This window comes from Labrus bergylta, chromosome 4 (assembly GCF_963930695.1).
Source record: "Labrus bergylta chromosome 4, fLabBer1.1, whole genome shotgun sequence".
In the NCBI taxonomy this organism is placed as follows: Eukaryota; Metazoa; Chordata; class Actinopteri; order Labriformes; family Labridae; genus Labrus; species Labrus bergylta.
The window spans coordinates 2942772-2957372 of NC_089198.1; the positions used below are offsets into that span (position 1 = coordinate 2942772).

Genomic DNA, 14601 nt, shown 5'->3' on the forward strand with positions numbered 1-14601 from the left:
AAGAGCGATTAAACCTCCTGCTTCTGGTTTTAAAAAATGGAAAAGATAAAATAAATACAAAACTACGGAGTTCCTTAAGTTTCAAAAGGTGGAAACAAAATGCTGTGCATATGTTAGCGAACAAGTTAGAGAACTCGAAGGAACCAGATATTTACTTGAGATATTTTTTTGTACTTTTTGGGACTTCAGGGACTCCGTAGGAAACAGACGAGCTGGCAGACTGAACCTTTCTAAATAAACTGGTGATGTCCAGAAAGAGAAGTGTGCGTAGTGTGTAATGTCAATAAGGAAGTGATATCAGAAAATGCAAACAACTTTAACTGAGAGTAAAAAACGACAGAAAAACCAAATTATAACTTCTCCACTGAACTGTCTTTTAGTGTTGAAGTCAAGATGACCACAGGAACCGAAACCAGAGTGCTCAGAGACCGAGACCAGACCAAGACCTTTAGGGATCGAGACTAATGAATTAAAGTGATTTGTTCTTTTAGAAAGAGGCGTTTTCCTTCTAATCAGCCGATCAGTGGCGGTCTTGATTTAAAATACGGAGTCCGCCCAGTTTGAGACAAGACCGAGTAAAAATGTTTTAGATTCCCAGACGAGACCGAGACCCGTCTTGACACCAATACCGTTTTCGAGTACCACAACACTAAGAGACTCTAAGAAATGTACTCAGCCTCCTTCAACTTGAGGAACGGTCTCCTTCACTGGATGTCATGAAGCTAAAAACGTCGTTTCCTAACTTAAACGAAGACGCGATCAGGATGCTAACCGCCACGCCGTTAGCATGAAGCTAACAAACTAGCTTTCTCTCTCTCTCTCTCTCATGAAAATGACTTTACTGAACACTACTGCCTCTAACAAGAAGATTAAAATGATCAGCACACGGCTTCCCGGGAGCTTCAGACATTTATTCAAACATTTAACAAACAATAATAAAGAAAAACAATCTGCATATTCAACTTGTGAGGACAGTGTCTGCACGCTCAGACGCTCGGAGACTTAGAGGAGGAGGAGTCTTACCAGTGACATCATCACTCTGCGGTCAGGTTTCTTAACGAGTCGCACACACACTCCCAGAGAGGTTAGCATTGATTATTTCTGGAGACTTTTCAGGACCTGATTCAACACTTCCCTTCTCGTCTGTTGTTCTGGTGCTTCACTTCCTGAACTCTGAGCCTCCTTGAAGTGTGGTGCATTTATTTTGAAGGAGCCTCCTCGATGTTTAACTTAAATACTATAAATAAGCGGTTTGTGGAGCAGCCAAAGAAAACCTTCATGGATAGAAATGTTTGTGTTCCTCCGCTGTGAGAAGGCCCGGAGAGGAACAGGGGCTGGACGGTCGAGCTGGTCTGCAGGTCTTCTCGTCTGGTTCTTCACCGACGGTGGAGAGTCAAACTGAAGATGAGGCGAGCGAGTTTCAAACACGTTTTCTTCTGTAGAGATGGGCGAGGGAGGGACTGACGACGGAGCGGCCGTCTTCTTAGTCCAGCGATAAACTGAAAGAAACACGGAGAGATAGAATTAATTTAGTGACATCATCGTCATCATCATCGTGTTCCTGTGGTCAGTGTGAAGATGGCGACACAGGAGACACTTTTATTTTTCTGCTCCTGCATCACAACGCGCATGATCGCACGCTGGCTGTCCACTCTGCTTCCTTTCAATTATTTTATTCTCTACTCTGTGAACTTCAGTTTCCCCTTTAAACTATCTGACAACTAGTGCCTTTATTTTGAAGGTAGATAAACTGAAGTGTGGTGCTTTTGTTTTGAAGGTGATCAAACAAAAAATAAAAAAACTCAAAATAAAAGCACCACACTTAAAAGTTTTTCTGCCTTCAAAATAAAAGCAGGAAACGCTGTTTGACACAGCTAGGTGAAAAAAGGGGGAGGTCGGGGGTCACACTTACTTGAAGCTGTCTCTGTCCTGCAGGTTGAGCACCAGGCTGTCAGCACTCAGGTACACTTTGTTTTGGGACTGCGCCACCTGCAGGTCACACACACACACACACACACACACACACACACACACACACACACACACACACACACACACACACACACACACACACACACACACACACACACACACACACACACACACACACACACACACACACACACACACACACACACACACACACACACACACACAGTGAGAGAGAGAACACACAGGTGGGAAGTTCCTCAGCCCGCTCCCTGCAGCTCGCTCTCTGCAGCTGAGCACAATGGGAGCATTGTCGGAGCTCCAACACTGAGCTGATTCAGAGCGCGGCGAGCGAGCAGGCCCGCGTACAGGAAACACACACGCCACCGCCAGGCTCAGATGACGTGACTGCGAGCTAAAGAGGGAGAGCGTTACCCTCTGCTGCGAGGTCACGACCTCTTCCTGCTGTAATCAATATGAAAACGTCCTTCAGACTCACTGCTCTCACACTTCAATAAATCTTTAGTCATAACCAGCTGGCGCTCACACGTTTCCAAAACCTAAACATCGGATTTAAAGGAACATGACAGAATCCTTTCAAGGTCGTATTATCGGGTCTTTGTGGCTAAAAGTTGGGAAATCACTCGTCCAGATCGTTTTATCCGGCAGCGGTGAAACCGGCCGACCCAACACAATCAAAGTGTTTCCACTTGAAGTTGTTGTTCCTTCTAACTTTAGATTCTGGTCCTGAATGATCTGGATTCGTTTGGATCACAGAAAGTAGGAGGTTTGGACTTGCCCGCTTTCATTGCTGCAACACCTGTTGTCCTGATAACTGCTCTCATATCTGGCAAACCGAGGGGCATCCAAAACGGCCCTGTGGGGGGGGGTGTTTTAAAACTGCCTACCTTCTTTTCTTAATGTCTGATCATATAGTAAGGTCACTTCATCATCTCACTCTCTACACATCTCACTGATTGGAGCTTTAAAGTTACACGTCATTGACATCTGATGACATCACTTGTTCATAACGTTCAGAGGATTTAATAAAGATTTTAAATTGAGTGAAACTTTCTGCTTCACATGAATCAAACTGATTCAAAGAGATATTTATGACCTCATGAAGCCTCAGGGTTCCTCTTGATGTCTCTGTTTGATTCATGCTCATGTGGCGCCCCCTGGTGGGCTTCACTGGGAATGACACCCTGAAGTTATTGATCAGTGGCTCTGCTCTCTTTAGGAGTTAGCAGAGAGGTGCATGTATTTTAAGACAGAGAGAGAGGGGGAGAGAGAGAGAGAGAGAGAGAGGGGGGGGAGAGAGAGAGAGAGGGGGGGGGGGAGAGAGACAGAGACAGAGAGAGATAGAGAGAGAGGGGGGAGAGAGAGAGGGGGGAGAGAGAGAGAGGGAGAGAGAGAGACAGAGAGAGAGAGAGAGAGAGAGTGAAACTGGAAAAACCTGTTTCTGTTCTGTCTCCTCGTTGTTGTTTTAAGTTGTTTAAGTAAATCTTCAAAATGCATGAACGAACAAAACCACAAAATAAAAAACCATAAAAACATAAAGTAGCTCAGTCTGTAGGGACTTGGGTTGGGAATCAAATTGTCGCCGGTTTAAGTCCCGGCATGGACCAAGTCTGGACATTGTGCAGACTTGGACCTGGCCACCCGAGTCTGTCCGTCTTGTACACTGACCACACTTCATGACCACGTTAAGTCGCGCATGTGCAGACTAGAACATTTACTTTGAATTACAGGGACTGCTTTAGGTTGGTTTGAATCCTACTTATCAGACCGATCTCAGTTTGTACATGTTAATGATAAGTCCTCTATGCACACCAAAGTTAGCCATGGAGTGCCACAAGGTTCAGTGCTTGGACCAATTCTCTTTACATTATATATGCTTCCTCTGGGAAATATTATGAGGAAACACTCCATACAGTTTCATTGTTATGCAGATGATACTCAGCTTTATGTATCAATGAAGCCCGATGGCACCAGTCAGTTATGTAAGCTAGAAACGTGCCTTAAGGACGTTAGGACCTGGATGACCAGAAATGTTTTGCTCCTTAACTCAGACAAGACTGAAGTTATTGTGCTAGGCCCTAAAAACCTCAGAGAGACTTTTTCTAGTGATGTGACTGTCCTTAGTGACATCAGCCTGGCATCTAGCACCACTGTTAGGAATCTAGGAGTTCTATTTGATCAAGATATGTCTTTTAGTTCTCACATCAGGCAAGTTTCAAGAACAGCCTATTTTCACCTTCGTAATATATCCAAGATCAGGAATATCCTGTCGCAAAATGATGCAGAAAAACTAGTTCATGCATTTGTTACCTCCAGGTTGGATTATTGTAATTCTGTTTTGTCAGGGTGCTCTGGTAAGTCTCTAAAGACTCTTCAACTGGTCCAGAACGCTGCAGCTCGTGTACTGACCAGAACCAGGAAATGGGACCACATCACTCCTGTCTTGTCTTCTCTGCACTGGCTCCCTATACAGTCTAGAATAGAATTCAAGATCCTTCTTCTCACTTACAAAGCTCTAAATGGCCAGGCACCATCTTATCTTAAGGAGCTACTAGTGCCGTACTGCCCCTCAAGAACATTACGGTCCCAGAGTGCAGGCCTGCTAGTGGTACCTACAGTCTCTAAGTGTACTATGGGAGGTAAAGCCTTCAGTTATCGGGCTCCTCTCCTCTGGAATCGTCTTCCAGTCGGGGTCAAGGAGGCAGACACAGTCTGTATTTTTAAGAATAGACTTAAAACTTTCCTTTTTGATAAATCTTGTAGTTAGGGCTGATGCTGGTGTAGACCAGCTCCTAGTTATGCTGCTATAGGCTTAGAGTATAAGGCAGTTTTTTCTTACCACTGTAACTTTTGCTGCTTTGCTAAAGTGCTCATGATGGATAGGCCGGGTGTTTGTAACATAACAATGAGTAAGGTCTTTTACCTGCTTTTTGTAACATAGCAATGAGTGAGGTCTTTTACCTGCTCTTTTGTAAAGTGTCTCGAGATAACACTTGTTATGAGTTGATGCTATACAAATAAAAAATGATTGATTTAATTGAATTGATTGATGTGTTATATATCGACATATTTTGTCGAGGTGGAACGTGTGTTGTGACGCTTCATGAACGTTGAGATTGTTTTGGAAACTGCAGAAGAAGAAGTGAAGCTGTGCAGAGAGAGAGAGTTACAGGTGAAGGTGTTCTCTTTACCGTCTTGGCGATGTTCTGCGCCGCTCGGATCTTCCTGAGTTTCAAGTAGCCTGGATTCTTCGTCACGGCCTCGCCCAGCTGACACACACACACACACACACACACACACACACACACACACACACACACACACACACACACACACACACACACACACACACACACACACACACACACACACACACACACACACACACACACACACACACACACACACACACACACACACACACACACACACACAGTTAGTGTGTCTGCAGGAGATTATTGTTACAAACTGAAACAAAGCGCTGAGCGAGCGTGACCCGAGGCAGCAGGCTGAGCCGGTCCTCGCCATCAAAGCTGCGGGCGTGGTGCCGCCGCCGCTCAGCTTTAATATTCTCACGCTTGTTGACAGTCGGAGATATAATTAACACATACTTTCATGAAGTGTTTGTTTAAGTGTTTCTTCAGAGAAGGCGAGGCCGAGGAGGTTCACCTCGGGACAGAGGGACGACGGCGTTTTTAAAAGCTTCATTAGATTCTAATAAATCACTTTAATGACCGACTCACATCCAAAAACACAACAGGCGCTACGCACGCCACTACGCACGCCACTACACACGCCACTACGCACGCCACTACGCACGCCACTACACACGCCACTACGCACGCCACTACGCACACCACTACGCACGCCACTACGCACGCCGCATAAGTTTTAGCATGAAGCTAACAAACTAGCTAAACAACTTTTCTGTTTTAATTATGAAAAATGGAAACACCTGCACGCTGTCTACAGCGCACAGAGAGGGGCAGCTGGAGAGGGGCAGCTGGAGAGGGGCAGCTGGAGAGGGGCAGGAAGCGCTCAGAGGAGAGAGTGGGGGGCCGGATTCAAACCCACTATGACCTCTGTACATGGAGGGAGCGTCCTAACTGCTGCAGTAGCCTGCCCTCGTATTTATTCTGTAAGGATGATGTCACTTCCTGTCTGTCTGTTTTGACCTTTTCAAAACGTTCAATCAAAGAACTTCAGAAAGATTGAACATGTTGAGAGAATCAAACTGATTCAAAGAGATAACCTCAGGGTTCCTCTTGATGTCTCTGTTTGATTCGTGCTCATGTGGCGCCCCCTGGTGGGCTTAACTGTGAATGACACCCTGAAGTTACCGAGCTGTGGCTCTGCTCTCTTTAGGAGAGGAAACACTTTGATCCAGCGTGGATTATGTTGCAGACATTACAGGATGAACAAAGCTACTCGAGACTTCTGTTTTTTTAAACGTTTAGAGCCAAAAACATTTTAAATCAGACGCATGCTGAGATGAACCTCTAACGGTAAAGGAAGGTCATCGATTGTAATGAAGAATGCTGATCAGTAGTGGTCGAGAGAGAGAGAGAGAGAGAGAGAGAGAAAGATAGTGGCCCTTTCTGAATATCCACAGTTCAGTAGTCAGTACTTTTTAGTAGGAGTTTCAGTAGACTGAACTCTCGTGGTCATTCAGTGGTCATTTTTTGGGTCCACCTCAGTATACTGAACATTTCAGTATGGATACTAACTTCCTGGTTTCATGCAGTACGGATCGGATGAATCCTTTCAGGAAATGAATTGTATTTTACCCACAATGCAGTGCAAAATTAAACATAAATCGTCACGTCACGTCCGCCTCCAAATCAAAACAAACGAGCGTGGATTAATTTAATCAATTTTTAATCTAGAGTTAAAGTCCCGACTGAAATCACTACTTTAAATTAACAACAGAAAATATAACAAATATCTGCATTATTATAAAACCTTTCCCCCTCTATTTAAATAATGATTTCACTATTTAAATAATGATTTCACTATTTAAATAATGATTTCACTATTTAAAAGTGTCTTTATTGGTTTATTTTATATTCTGTATATTACTGTCTTTCATTTGTTCTTTATGTACTGTATGTTATTTAGTTATTTAATCTTTTACTTGATTTACATTGTGATATTGTTTTTTGTTTACCTGACTGTATATGAGCATTACTCTTCTTGAATAAAGCTAAACAAAAAAATAAAAAAACGGGTGAATGCGGCCGGTTCAGGTAACGTAAATGACGCCACTTCCTTACTGAATGAATCAGAAGAAGTAGGCACAAATATCTGCCTCCTGAACAGTAGGTACTAAACAGTAAACAGCAGATAGTCGGTACTAAACAGTAAACAGCAGATAGTAGGTACTAAACAGTATACAGCAGATAGTAGGTACTAAACAGTAAACAGCAGATAGTAGGTACTAAACAGTAAACAGAAGCTAGTAGGTACTAAACAGTAAACAGAAGCTAGTAGGTACTAAACAGTATACAGAAGCTAGTAGGTACTAAACAGTATACAGCAGATAGTAGGTACTAAACAGTATACAGCAGATAGTAGGTACTAAACAGTATACAGCAGATAGTAGGTACTAAACAGTAAACAGAAGCTAGTAGGTACTAAACAGTAAACAGAAGCTAGTAGGTACTAAACAGTAAACAGCAGATAGTAGGTACTAAACAGTAAACAGCAGATAGTAGGTACTAAACAGTAAACAGCAGATAGTAGGTACTAAACAGTAAACAGCAGATAGTAGGTACTAAACAGTAAACAGCAGATAGTAGGTACTGCCTACTGAAAGACTGAAGAGGTACTTGATTAAAACGTCCTCTCACCATCTTGGCTGCCTCAGCTTCTCCCTCAGCCTGGATGATTTTATGTCTCTGGTCCTGTTTGGCCTTCTCCACGTAGAACTGAGCTCGCTGCGCCTCCTGCTGGGCTGGAGAGGAACAACAGAGAGTGGGATTAACCTTTGACCTTTAGCTTCACACAAACTAACTAAAGTTCAGAATAAAGATCACATGTTTGTGCACGGTACAGTGTGAGTGCGCCCTCCTTAAGGCGTGATGGCGTGCTGGATTGCGCCCTGCAGAAGGTCAGAATCCAGCACGTCTCCTCTCCGCCGTACTCACCGACTTGTTTGGCCTCCACGGCGGCCGTGTACTCTCGGCTGAAGCTCAGCTCGGTGATGGCCACGTCGTCCAGGATGATGTTGAAGTCTTTGGCTCGCTCAAAGAGCTCTCTGCGGATCAGCAGCGACACCTGCAGGGTGAAAACGCAGGACGTGGAAGACGGCGGCGACAAATCGGTCGGAACGATTCGATTTTAGAACCGCGGTCGTTTGTTACCTGAGCTCGCTGCGTGATCAGCTGCGAGGCGTTGAACTTGGCCACCACGCTCTTCAGCACCTCGTTGGCGATGGACGGCAGCACGCGCTCGTCGTAGTCCTGCCCCAGCGTCTGGTAGAGGACGGGCAGGTTGGACGCCAGCGGACGGGACAGAACCCTCAGAGCAATGCTGACCATCTGAAGATCTGAGAGGAAAACCGGAGACACAAACACAACTTCTGTTTACGGCTGCTGGGCGTGGTCAGAGGACGGGACGGCGTTCTGAGAAATACACGACCTGACACACTCCGACCAATCCTGGACCTCACGGAGATCAACAACGACAACATCCAATCAGAGCTTAGAGTGACACTTCTATGGAGAGTCTGGAAGGTTTTTACAACTCGTCAGCGCCCTCTGATGGACAAATTCGATATGACCTTTAAATGCCAGTTTGATTACATGATTCTGGCATTTAAAGGGTTAAATTCCTAAAAATGATTGAATGTTTGGTAGTTTTGAGCAGGGCTGAAGTTGTTTAAGAGATTTATGCAGAAAAAAGTAGAAAAAAATATCAATCTGTTTTATTTTTATATCAGTTTTTTGGAAGTGGACATTTTTGTCCTGAGTGACTTAAGAGGGTAGTTTGTTTCTCAGTGTTCTATTGGTCTATTAAAAAAAAACAATTTTCATTCCGAAATGTGTCAAGAGAGACTTTCTTACAAAAAATATGTGCCATATGCACTAACACAGACTAAATGATGACCAGATGAAGAGGAAACAGAAATGTCCATAATGATGCATGACAGCGACAAAAACGTCTCCTCCTTACTTTAACTCTCTGATCCAGGTCTACACTCCCTCCCCCCCACTACGCTCTGCCAATGAAAGGTGTCTGATCCAACCTTCACAACAGGGTCCTAAGACTCTGACTAGACTCTTCTCCTCTGTCGCCCCCCGGTGGTGGAATGAACTTCCAAACTCCATGTGATCTGCAGAGTCCCTCTGCACCTTTAAGAAAAAGCTAAAGACCCAGCTCTTTCATGAATACCTACTAACTTAATGATGATGGTCTCCATATTATTGATGATGATGATGGTAATGACGATGGTTTTTGTTTGATAACGACGACTTATAAGATGGTTTCTATACTGATTAGAGCTCTCAAGAACTGCCCTCAATGTTGTGCTTTGCCTCTGGTCACTTCCTGTCAGCACCTGTGTGTCCAATCAGACTCAAAGCTGATCGTTTGCTCTTACTCACATTGTTCCCTTTTTTCTAGATCCTTGCTTGTGTTGTTCTTACTCTCTGATGTACGTCGCTTTGGATAAAAGTGTCTGCTCAGTGAATTGTAGAATTGTAGCATGAGGGTTAAAAATGTTTTGAGTCTCGGGGTTTTTCTGACCTTTGCTTCCAGTGAGAGAGGAGATCTTTCGGGGTCTAGCTCTGATGTCGTAGATGATGGGGTACTGGAACCAGGGTATCCTGAAAAACAACAAACAAACAAACAAACACACTCAGACTCTCACTGGGGGGGGGGGGGGAGGGGGGAGTCTGTGATGAGACCGAATCTGAAGTTTAAACTTTAAAGTGTCCTCAGTGTTTTAAAGACTCGACAGGAGATGCCCCTGCTTAAAGATGAGCTGTGGTGCACGGCTCCACCAGAGGGCGCTGTTTTGTAAAAGATGACGATGATAGGTTTTCCAGAGGCAACGCGGAAGAGCAGTAGCTCAGTCTGTGGGGAATTGGATCGAGAACTAGGGGGTCGCCGGTTCAAATCCCGGTGAAGACAAAATCTGGAATTGGGTAGTTGATAGTTGCAGAGGTGCCAGTTCACTTCCTGAGCTCTTCTTCTTCTTAATACCAAACTCGTCTTTGTCTACTTCATGACATGTTTGAAGGTTTTCAACACACTGAGCACCATTTCTGATCTCTGACCGTAGCGCTCGCCTTTTTAGCGACCTCGAGCACCGACTGTCATGGCCGTGCGTCGTTCACAGCAGCAGTTTTGAAAGCTGTGTTTTCACGATGCTTCATGTTGGTATTGTTCCCATCCTTCTTCTGTGGTGCTGTCGATGTGTTGTCAGGTCTCGGTGTGATGTTTAGACGGTCACCTCAGGTGTTTGTGAAGCGTGCGGCGTCGTACCTGAAGTGGAGTCCCTCCGCCAGCACCGTGTCCATCTGCATGCCCCCGATCCTGTTAAAGATGATCGCTCTCTGTCCTCCTTCAACTGCGGGAGACACACAAACACGTTCACATCAGCAACCGCGGCTTGTTGCCCTGTTTTTCTTTATGCTAAGCTACTAGCTAAGCTAACTTTAAGCTAACTGCTATCAGTGTGTCGTTTTAGGCCCCGTGTCCATCTAGCGTTTTTTTCCAGGAGTGTTTGCATGAAGCGTTTGTGCACTGAGAAGAAAAGCGCTGTATGTCCATCCTGTCTCCATGACAACAGTCTGTTGATAACGCTCGCTGTACGACCGACTCTGCTCCGTTACTTTTGACTGCATGTTTTATATTTGAGGTTGTTTATTCCCCGATCAGACGCGGAGCGAGGAGGATGAGGGTACAAGACACGATCTGTAGGAGACAAAACTACGAGGAATATCGTAACTTTGGAAAATAGCGTCGGAGACGTCAGCGCCGTTCTGAAAAGTTGAACGATTTTCAACTTCAGCGCTCGCATTTTGTCTCTGAAAAAACAAACAAACACTGGGGCGTCTGCCGCTAACGCTCGCTAATCATTGGAAACTGTTGGGGAAAAAAATCACTTGTTGGACACGTGGTCAAGCACCGAACGCTGTAGCCGTAGGTACAGGGCGTGTTGCTAACGCAGGACACGTCAGACGCAACGAGGTCGGTGTGTGTGCATGACTCAGTGTGTGTGTGTGTGTGCATTACTCAGTGTGTGTGTGTGTGTGTGCATGACTCAGTGTGTGTGTGTGTGTGTGTGTGTGTGTGTGTGTGTGTATTACTCAGTGTGTGTGTGTGTGTGCATGACTCAGCGTGTGTGTGTGCATGACTCAGCGTGTGTGTGTGTGTGCATGACTCAGTGTGTGTGTGCATGACTCAGCGTGTGTGTGTGTGCATGACTCAGTGTGTGTGTGTGTGCATGACTCAGCGTGTGTGTGTGTGCATGACTCAGCGTGTGTGTGTGTATGTGGAGCTCCCGCTGTGCGCTCACACGCCGTGCCTCTCGGCGTTCCACATCGCTGTAAATCCCAAACACGGGTTACAGTAATGACCACTGAACTTTATAAAGGCGCTGTTGTGGAACTGCGACCTGTGAGTTGTTAAAGCGTGCAGTATGACCTCTCTTGACCCCTCCCCCTTCCCAAAAGCTCCACCCTCAGATTAACCGCCCTGATTGGTCAATCTGCGGTCACCTCAAGAGCGGGTTAGGTGAACAGGAAACCCAACTGAAATAAACACAAGGTACATGCGCTCTAATGAAAGGATAAGCGCTCGATGATGACATCCCTCATCCCAATTACTCGCCCGTGCCCCGCCTATCCCGTGGACTAGAACGGCGTCGCCACCCTGAAGTTTCCACGCTCACCTGAGGCCGGATCAGGTGATGCTGGATGTTCACAGTGTTCGCACTCTACCTGTGTATGTCGCCTCCTTCACGCCGTAAGCCAGAGCTCCTGCACCGAGCAGCAGTTTGAGACCCAGACCTGCTCCCCGAGGTCCTGATGACATCCTGCCTGCGATCTGCCGCAGCTGCTGCAGAAAACCCTGAAACACAAAACATGTTTGTTCCAAATGTTGACACAAACCACTCTGAAGTGATGCCTCTTAAATGGTTATAACACAGACATGACAAGACAGTAACCATGCACACAACAACCACTGACGCCTCCCTGCAACTCAGCCAAGTCTGCATTCAGCTACCAAATAAATATATCGTGTGTGCAGATCCAGCCAAACTTCATTCTAAAAAAACACAATTTAATGGTTTATAAGCGCTTATGCTAATTAATCACATAGTAATACACAACTGATACCTGGCTTAAAGTCTTTGTGACTTATTTACAATTCGGCTCACAAACATCGCGCATAACTGAAGTAGTTTTAATAAAATATCAACATTTCCCTTCTTTTTACGCAAAGGTCTGTACGTCAACCGTTAGTGTTACATACGTGATTCAGACGCGACTCTCCGCTTAACTAATGTGAATTTAAGAAGCTGAGCTGAGTGAAGTAACTTTATATGTATGCCGAATTGAGGAGAAAAGTCTATAATTGTCTTTTAAGTTTGAAACTATTAATTTTAAAAGAGATTAGATGTGCTGATCGGCGAGGGAATATACATTTGACACATTTTCAGACGGACACTGGGCTCCCTGCAACAAGCAAACTCTTAACTCATGTGCAAGGCCGTTTGTTTGACTTTAACTTGAGGAAACCTTCATGTTTAGTGTCTCAGTTCATTTGACTTTCATGTTTCTGATCACAACTTTATTGACATGAACGTTAACTGTCCTCTTACATCATTACCTGACTCACGTGTAAACCCTGTTATAACAAACTGGAGAGCAAAGCGCGGGAAACAGCAGCACGCGGAAATGTCACAGAAACGCATTTTAAAAAGAGTTAAAGTGCAGAAATACACTTACACCGGGCTCTTTATTCGCCATGCTTGTCCTCTCCGTCTGCTAGATATCCAGGTGAAGAAGAAAACCAAGGTCACGCGTGATGACGCACTTCCGTGTGCGCGGGGCACCATGGGAAATGTAGGATATCACCGAGGTAAAGCGAAGTGACTTTTTCTGTTCAGGAAACCCGCGTAAAATGATGCTTCTTCCATGAAGTAGTACTTTTAATTTGAATAGGAAAACACTTCACAAACATAAACTCACAGATAACACACTCACACGCAGTGGCGATTCTAGAGTCTGTTGGGGCCCTCGGCAAAAATTCATTGGGGGCCCCTCCAACCAGCATTCATCAGCATCGTGTCCCCACGCTTACTCCTCTTACCCAGACGGATATGTCCTCTTCATCTTCCTTAAATCACTTTTATTGACAAAGGTTTTCAACGGAGAGCGAGTGCTGTCAGGTGGGGCCCCCTTAGGGAGGTTTCCTACTGTCGTTTCAAAATGTGCACATTTTGAGCTACTGCTGTGGTTTGAAGTTTGTCAGCCCTTGGGGGCCCCTTACTGGCCTGGGGCCCCTTACTGGCCTGGGGCCCCCAGGTACTTGCCAGCCTTGCCTGTTGACAAGCAGCGCCTCTGTTACTCGATTTATTCACCAGTCAAAAGCATTTAATTAGTTTTTAATTAGATTACACGATCAGTTCTCGTTCATCCCGTTATGAGGCTTAGCTTCACCCCAACGCCAGGCGTAATTTTACAAAAGAAATCTGGTAATATGAAGAGTTCTCACATTTTAAAAACTTCTTCATCATCCATGAGAAACTTCTAGAGTCTGACTTTGGTTATAATTTAAATGTACCAGTTTCAAATAAATCCTGCAGTTGATCCATGAGAACAATTGATTAAAGGTTTATTTATATTCTGTCGTTTTTGTTGAGTCTTAACGGGTAACATTGAAATATTGTCGTAGAAAAAGAACACAAGTTTGGATATGCAGCAATCAAAAACATCTAAGAAGACAGATTCAAATGTTCAGTCTCCCTCCTCTTCCCTACAAGTTTCCATGACCCCCCCCCCCAAACACACACACACACACACACACACACACACACACACAATCAGAGGCAAGGCAGGCAACATCTTGGGGCCCCAGACCAGTACCCTGAGGATTCACAAACTTTCACAAAGATCCCTGCTCTCTCCTCCCCTGTATCTCTTCAGCTGTCCTATCCTTAAGCGCGGTCTCTCACATTTACAAAGATTTTAAAAATCGTTTAGTGCGTGCCGGGCTTTTAGGCAAAATGGCCCAAAAGATAATCAAAAGAAAGGTGACTGTGTTTCTTTAAAACACTCTGAGCAGACTATAAAAGTATTAAAAACTAACTTTAAAACTATTTGGATTCAAATGAGAACCTTATTTTTCGTGTTGGCATCTCTGGGCTTCCATACTTGAAGACTTTAATATCGTTTCTCTCTCTCAGCTGGAGTTGCCCCTCAGTTCAGGTTGCCTCCATCGGCCGACGGTCAGGTTGCAGTCGCAGCCTCTGCGCTCTGCGCTCTGCGCTCTGTGATTGGCTGAGCGCTCAGTTCCTCCTGAGGAAATCACTCCTTTTATAGTTAACGGAGCGCAGAGCGGCTGTTTTCCGGGTTCACACTTACTCAGTATGTAGAGGAGGCGGACACCTGGACCACCGCCGCGGACACACACCGGAGC

The 14601-nt window shown here is 45.1% G+C and overlaps 2 protein-coding genes across 3 annotated transcripts in view; both read right to left on the reverse strand.

Moving 5' to 3' along the window:
• Positions 1 to 890: 890 nt before the first annotated feature.
• LOC109978922 (prohibitin-2-like) lies at positions 891 to 13026 on the reverse strand. 2 transcript variants are annotated; one of them, XR_010666279.1, is made up of 11 exons: positions 12909 to 13026; positions 11898 to 12027; positions 10438 to 10522; positions 9697 to 9776; positions 8313 to 8497; positions 8097 to 8226; positions 7800 to 7903; positions 5142 to 5219; positions 1913 to 1989; positions 1215 to 1499; positions 891 to 1179 (listed from the first exon to the last, which is right to left on the reverse strand). XR_010666279.1 is itself a non-coding variant. In XM_065953496.1 (10 exons), exons 1-10 carry the CDS (start codon positions 12927 to 12929, stop codon positions 1484 to 1486), a joined length of 906 nt encoding a protein of 301 aa, XP_065809568.1. In that variant the 5' UTR covers positions 12930 to 13026; the 3' UTR covers positions 891 to 1483. The 2 variants fall into 2 exon arrangements, 1 of the variants encoding a protein (XP_065809568.1); XM_065953496.1 differs by having other exon boundaries at positions 891 to 1499.
• Positions 891 to 14601, reverse strand: part of LOC136178962 (prohibitin-2-like) — a gene marked incomplete in the record, with an annotated part of 23203 nt that continues 9492 nt past the window's right edge. Inside the window, 1 exon segment of the mRNA XM_065953498.1 lies at positions 891 to 1316.

What these genes read in the sequence shown, in the direction of transcription:
- LOC109978922 (XM_065953496.1), bottom strand. Translation starts at nt 12,929, where the DNA reads ATGGCGAATAAAGAGCCCGGT. An exon ending in TGGCGAATAAAGAGCCCGGT is followed by an intron (nt 12,028 to 12,908) that starts GTAAGTGTATTT and finishes TTTGTGTTTCAG; the next exon opens with GGTTTTCTGCAGCAGCTGCG. An exon ending in CTCTCTCACTGGAAGCAAAG is followed by an intron (nt 8,498 to 9,696) that starts GTCAGAAAAACC and finishes TTTTCCTCTCAG; the next exon opens with ATCTTCAGATGGTCAGCATT.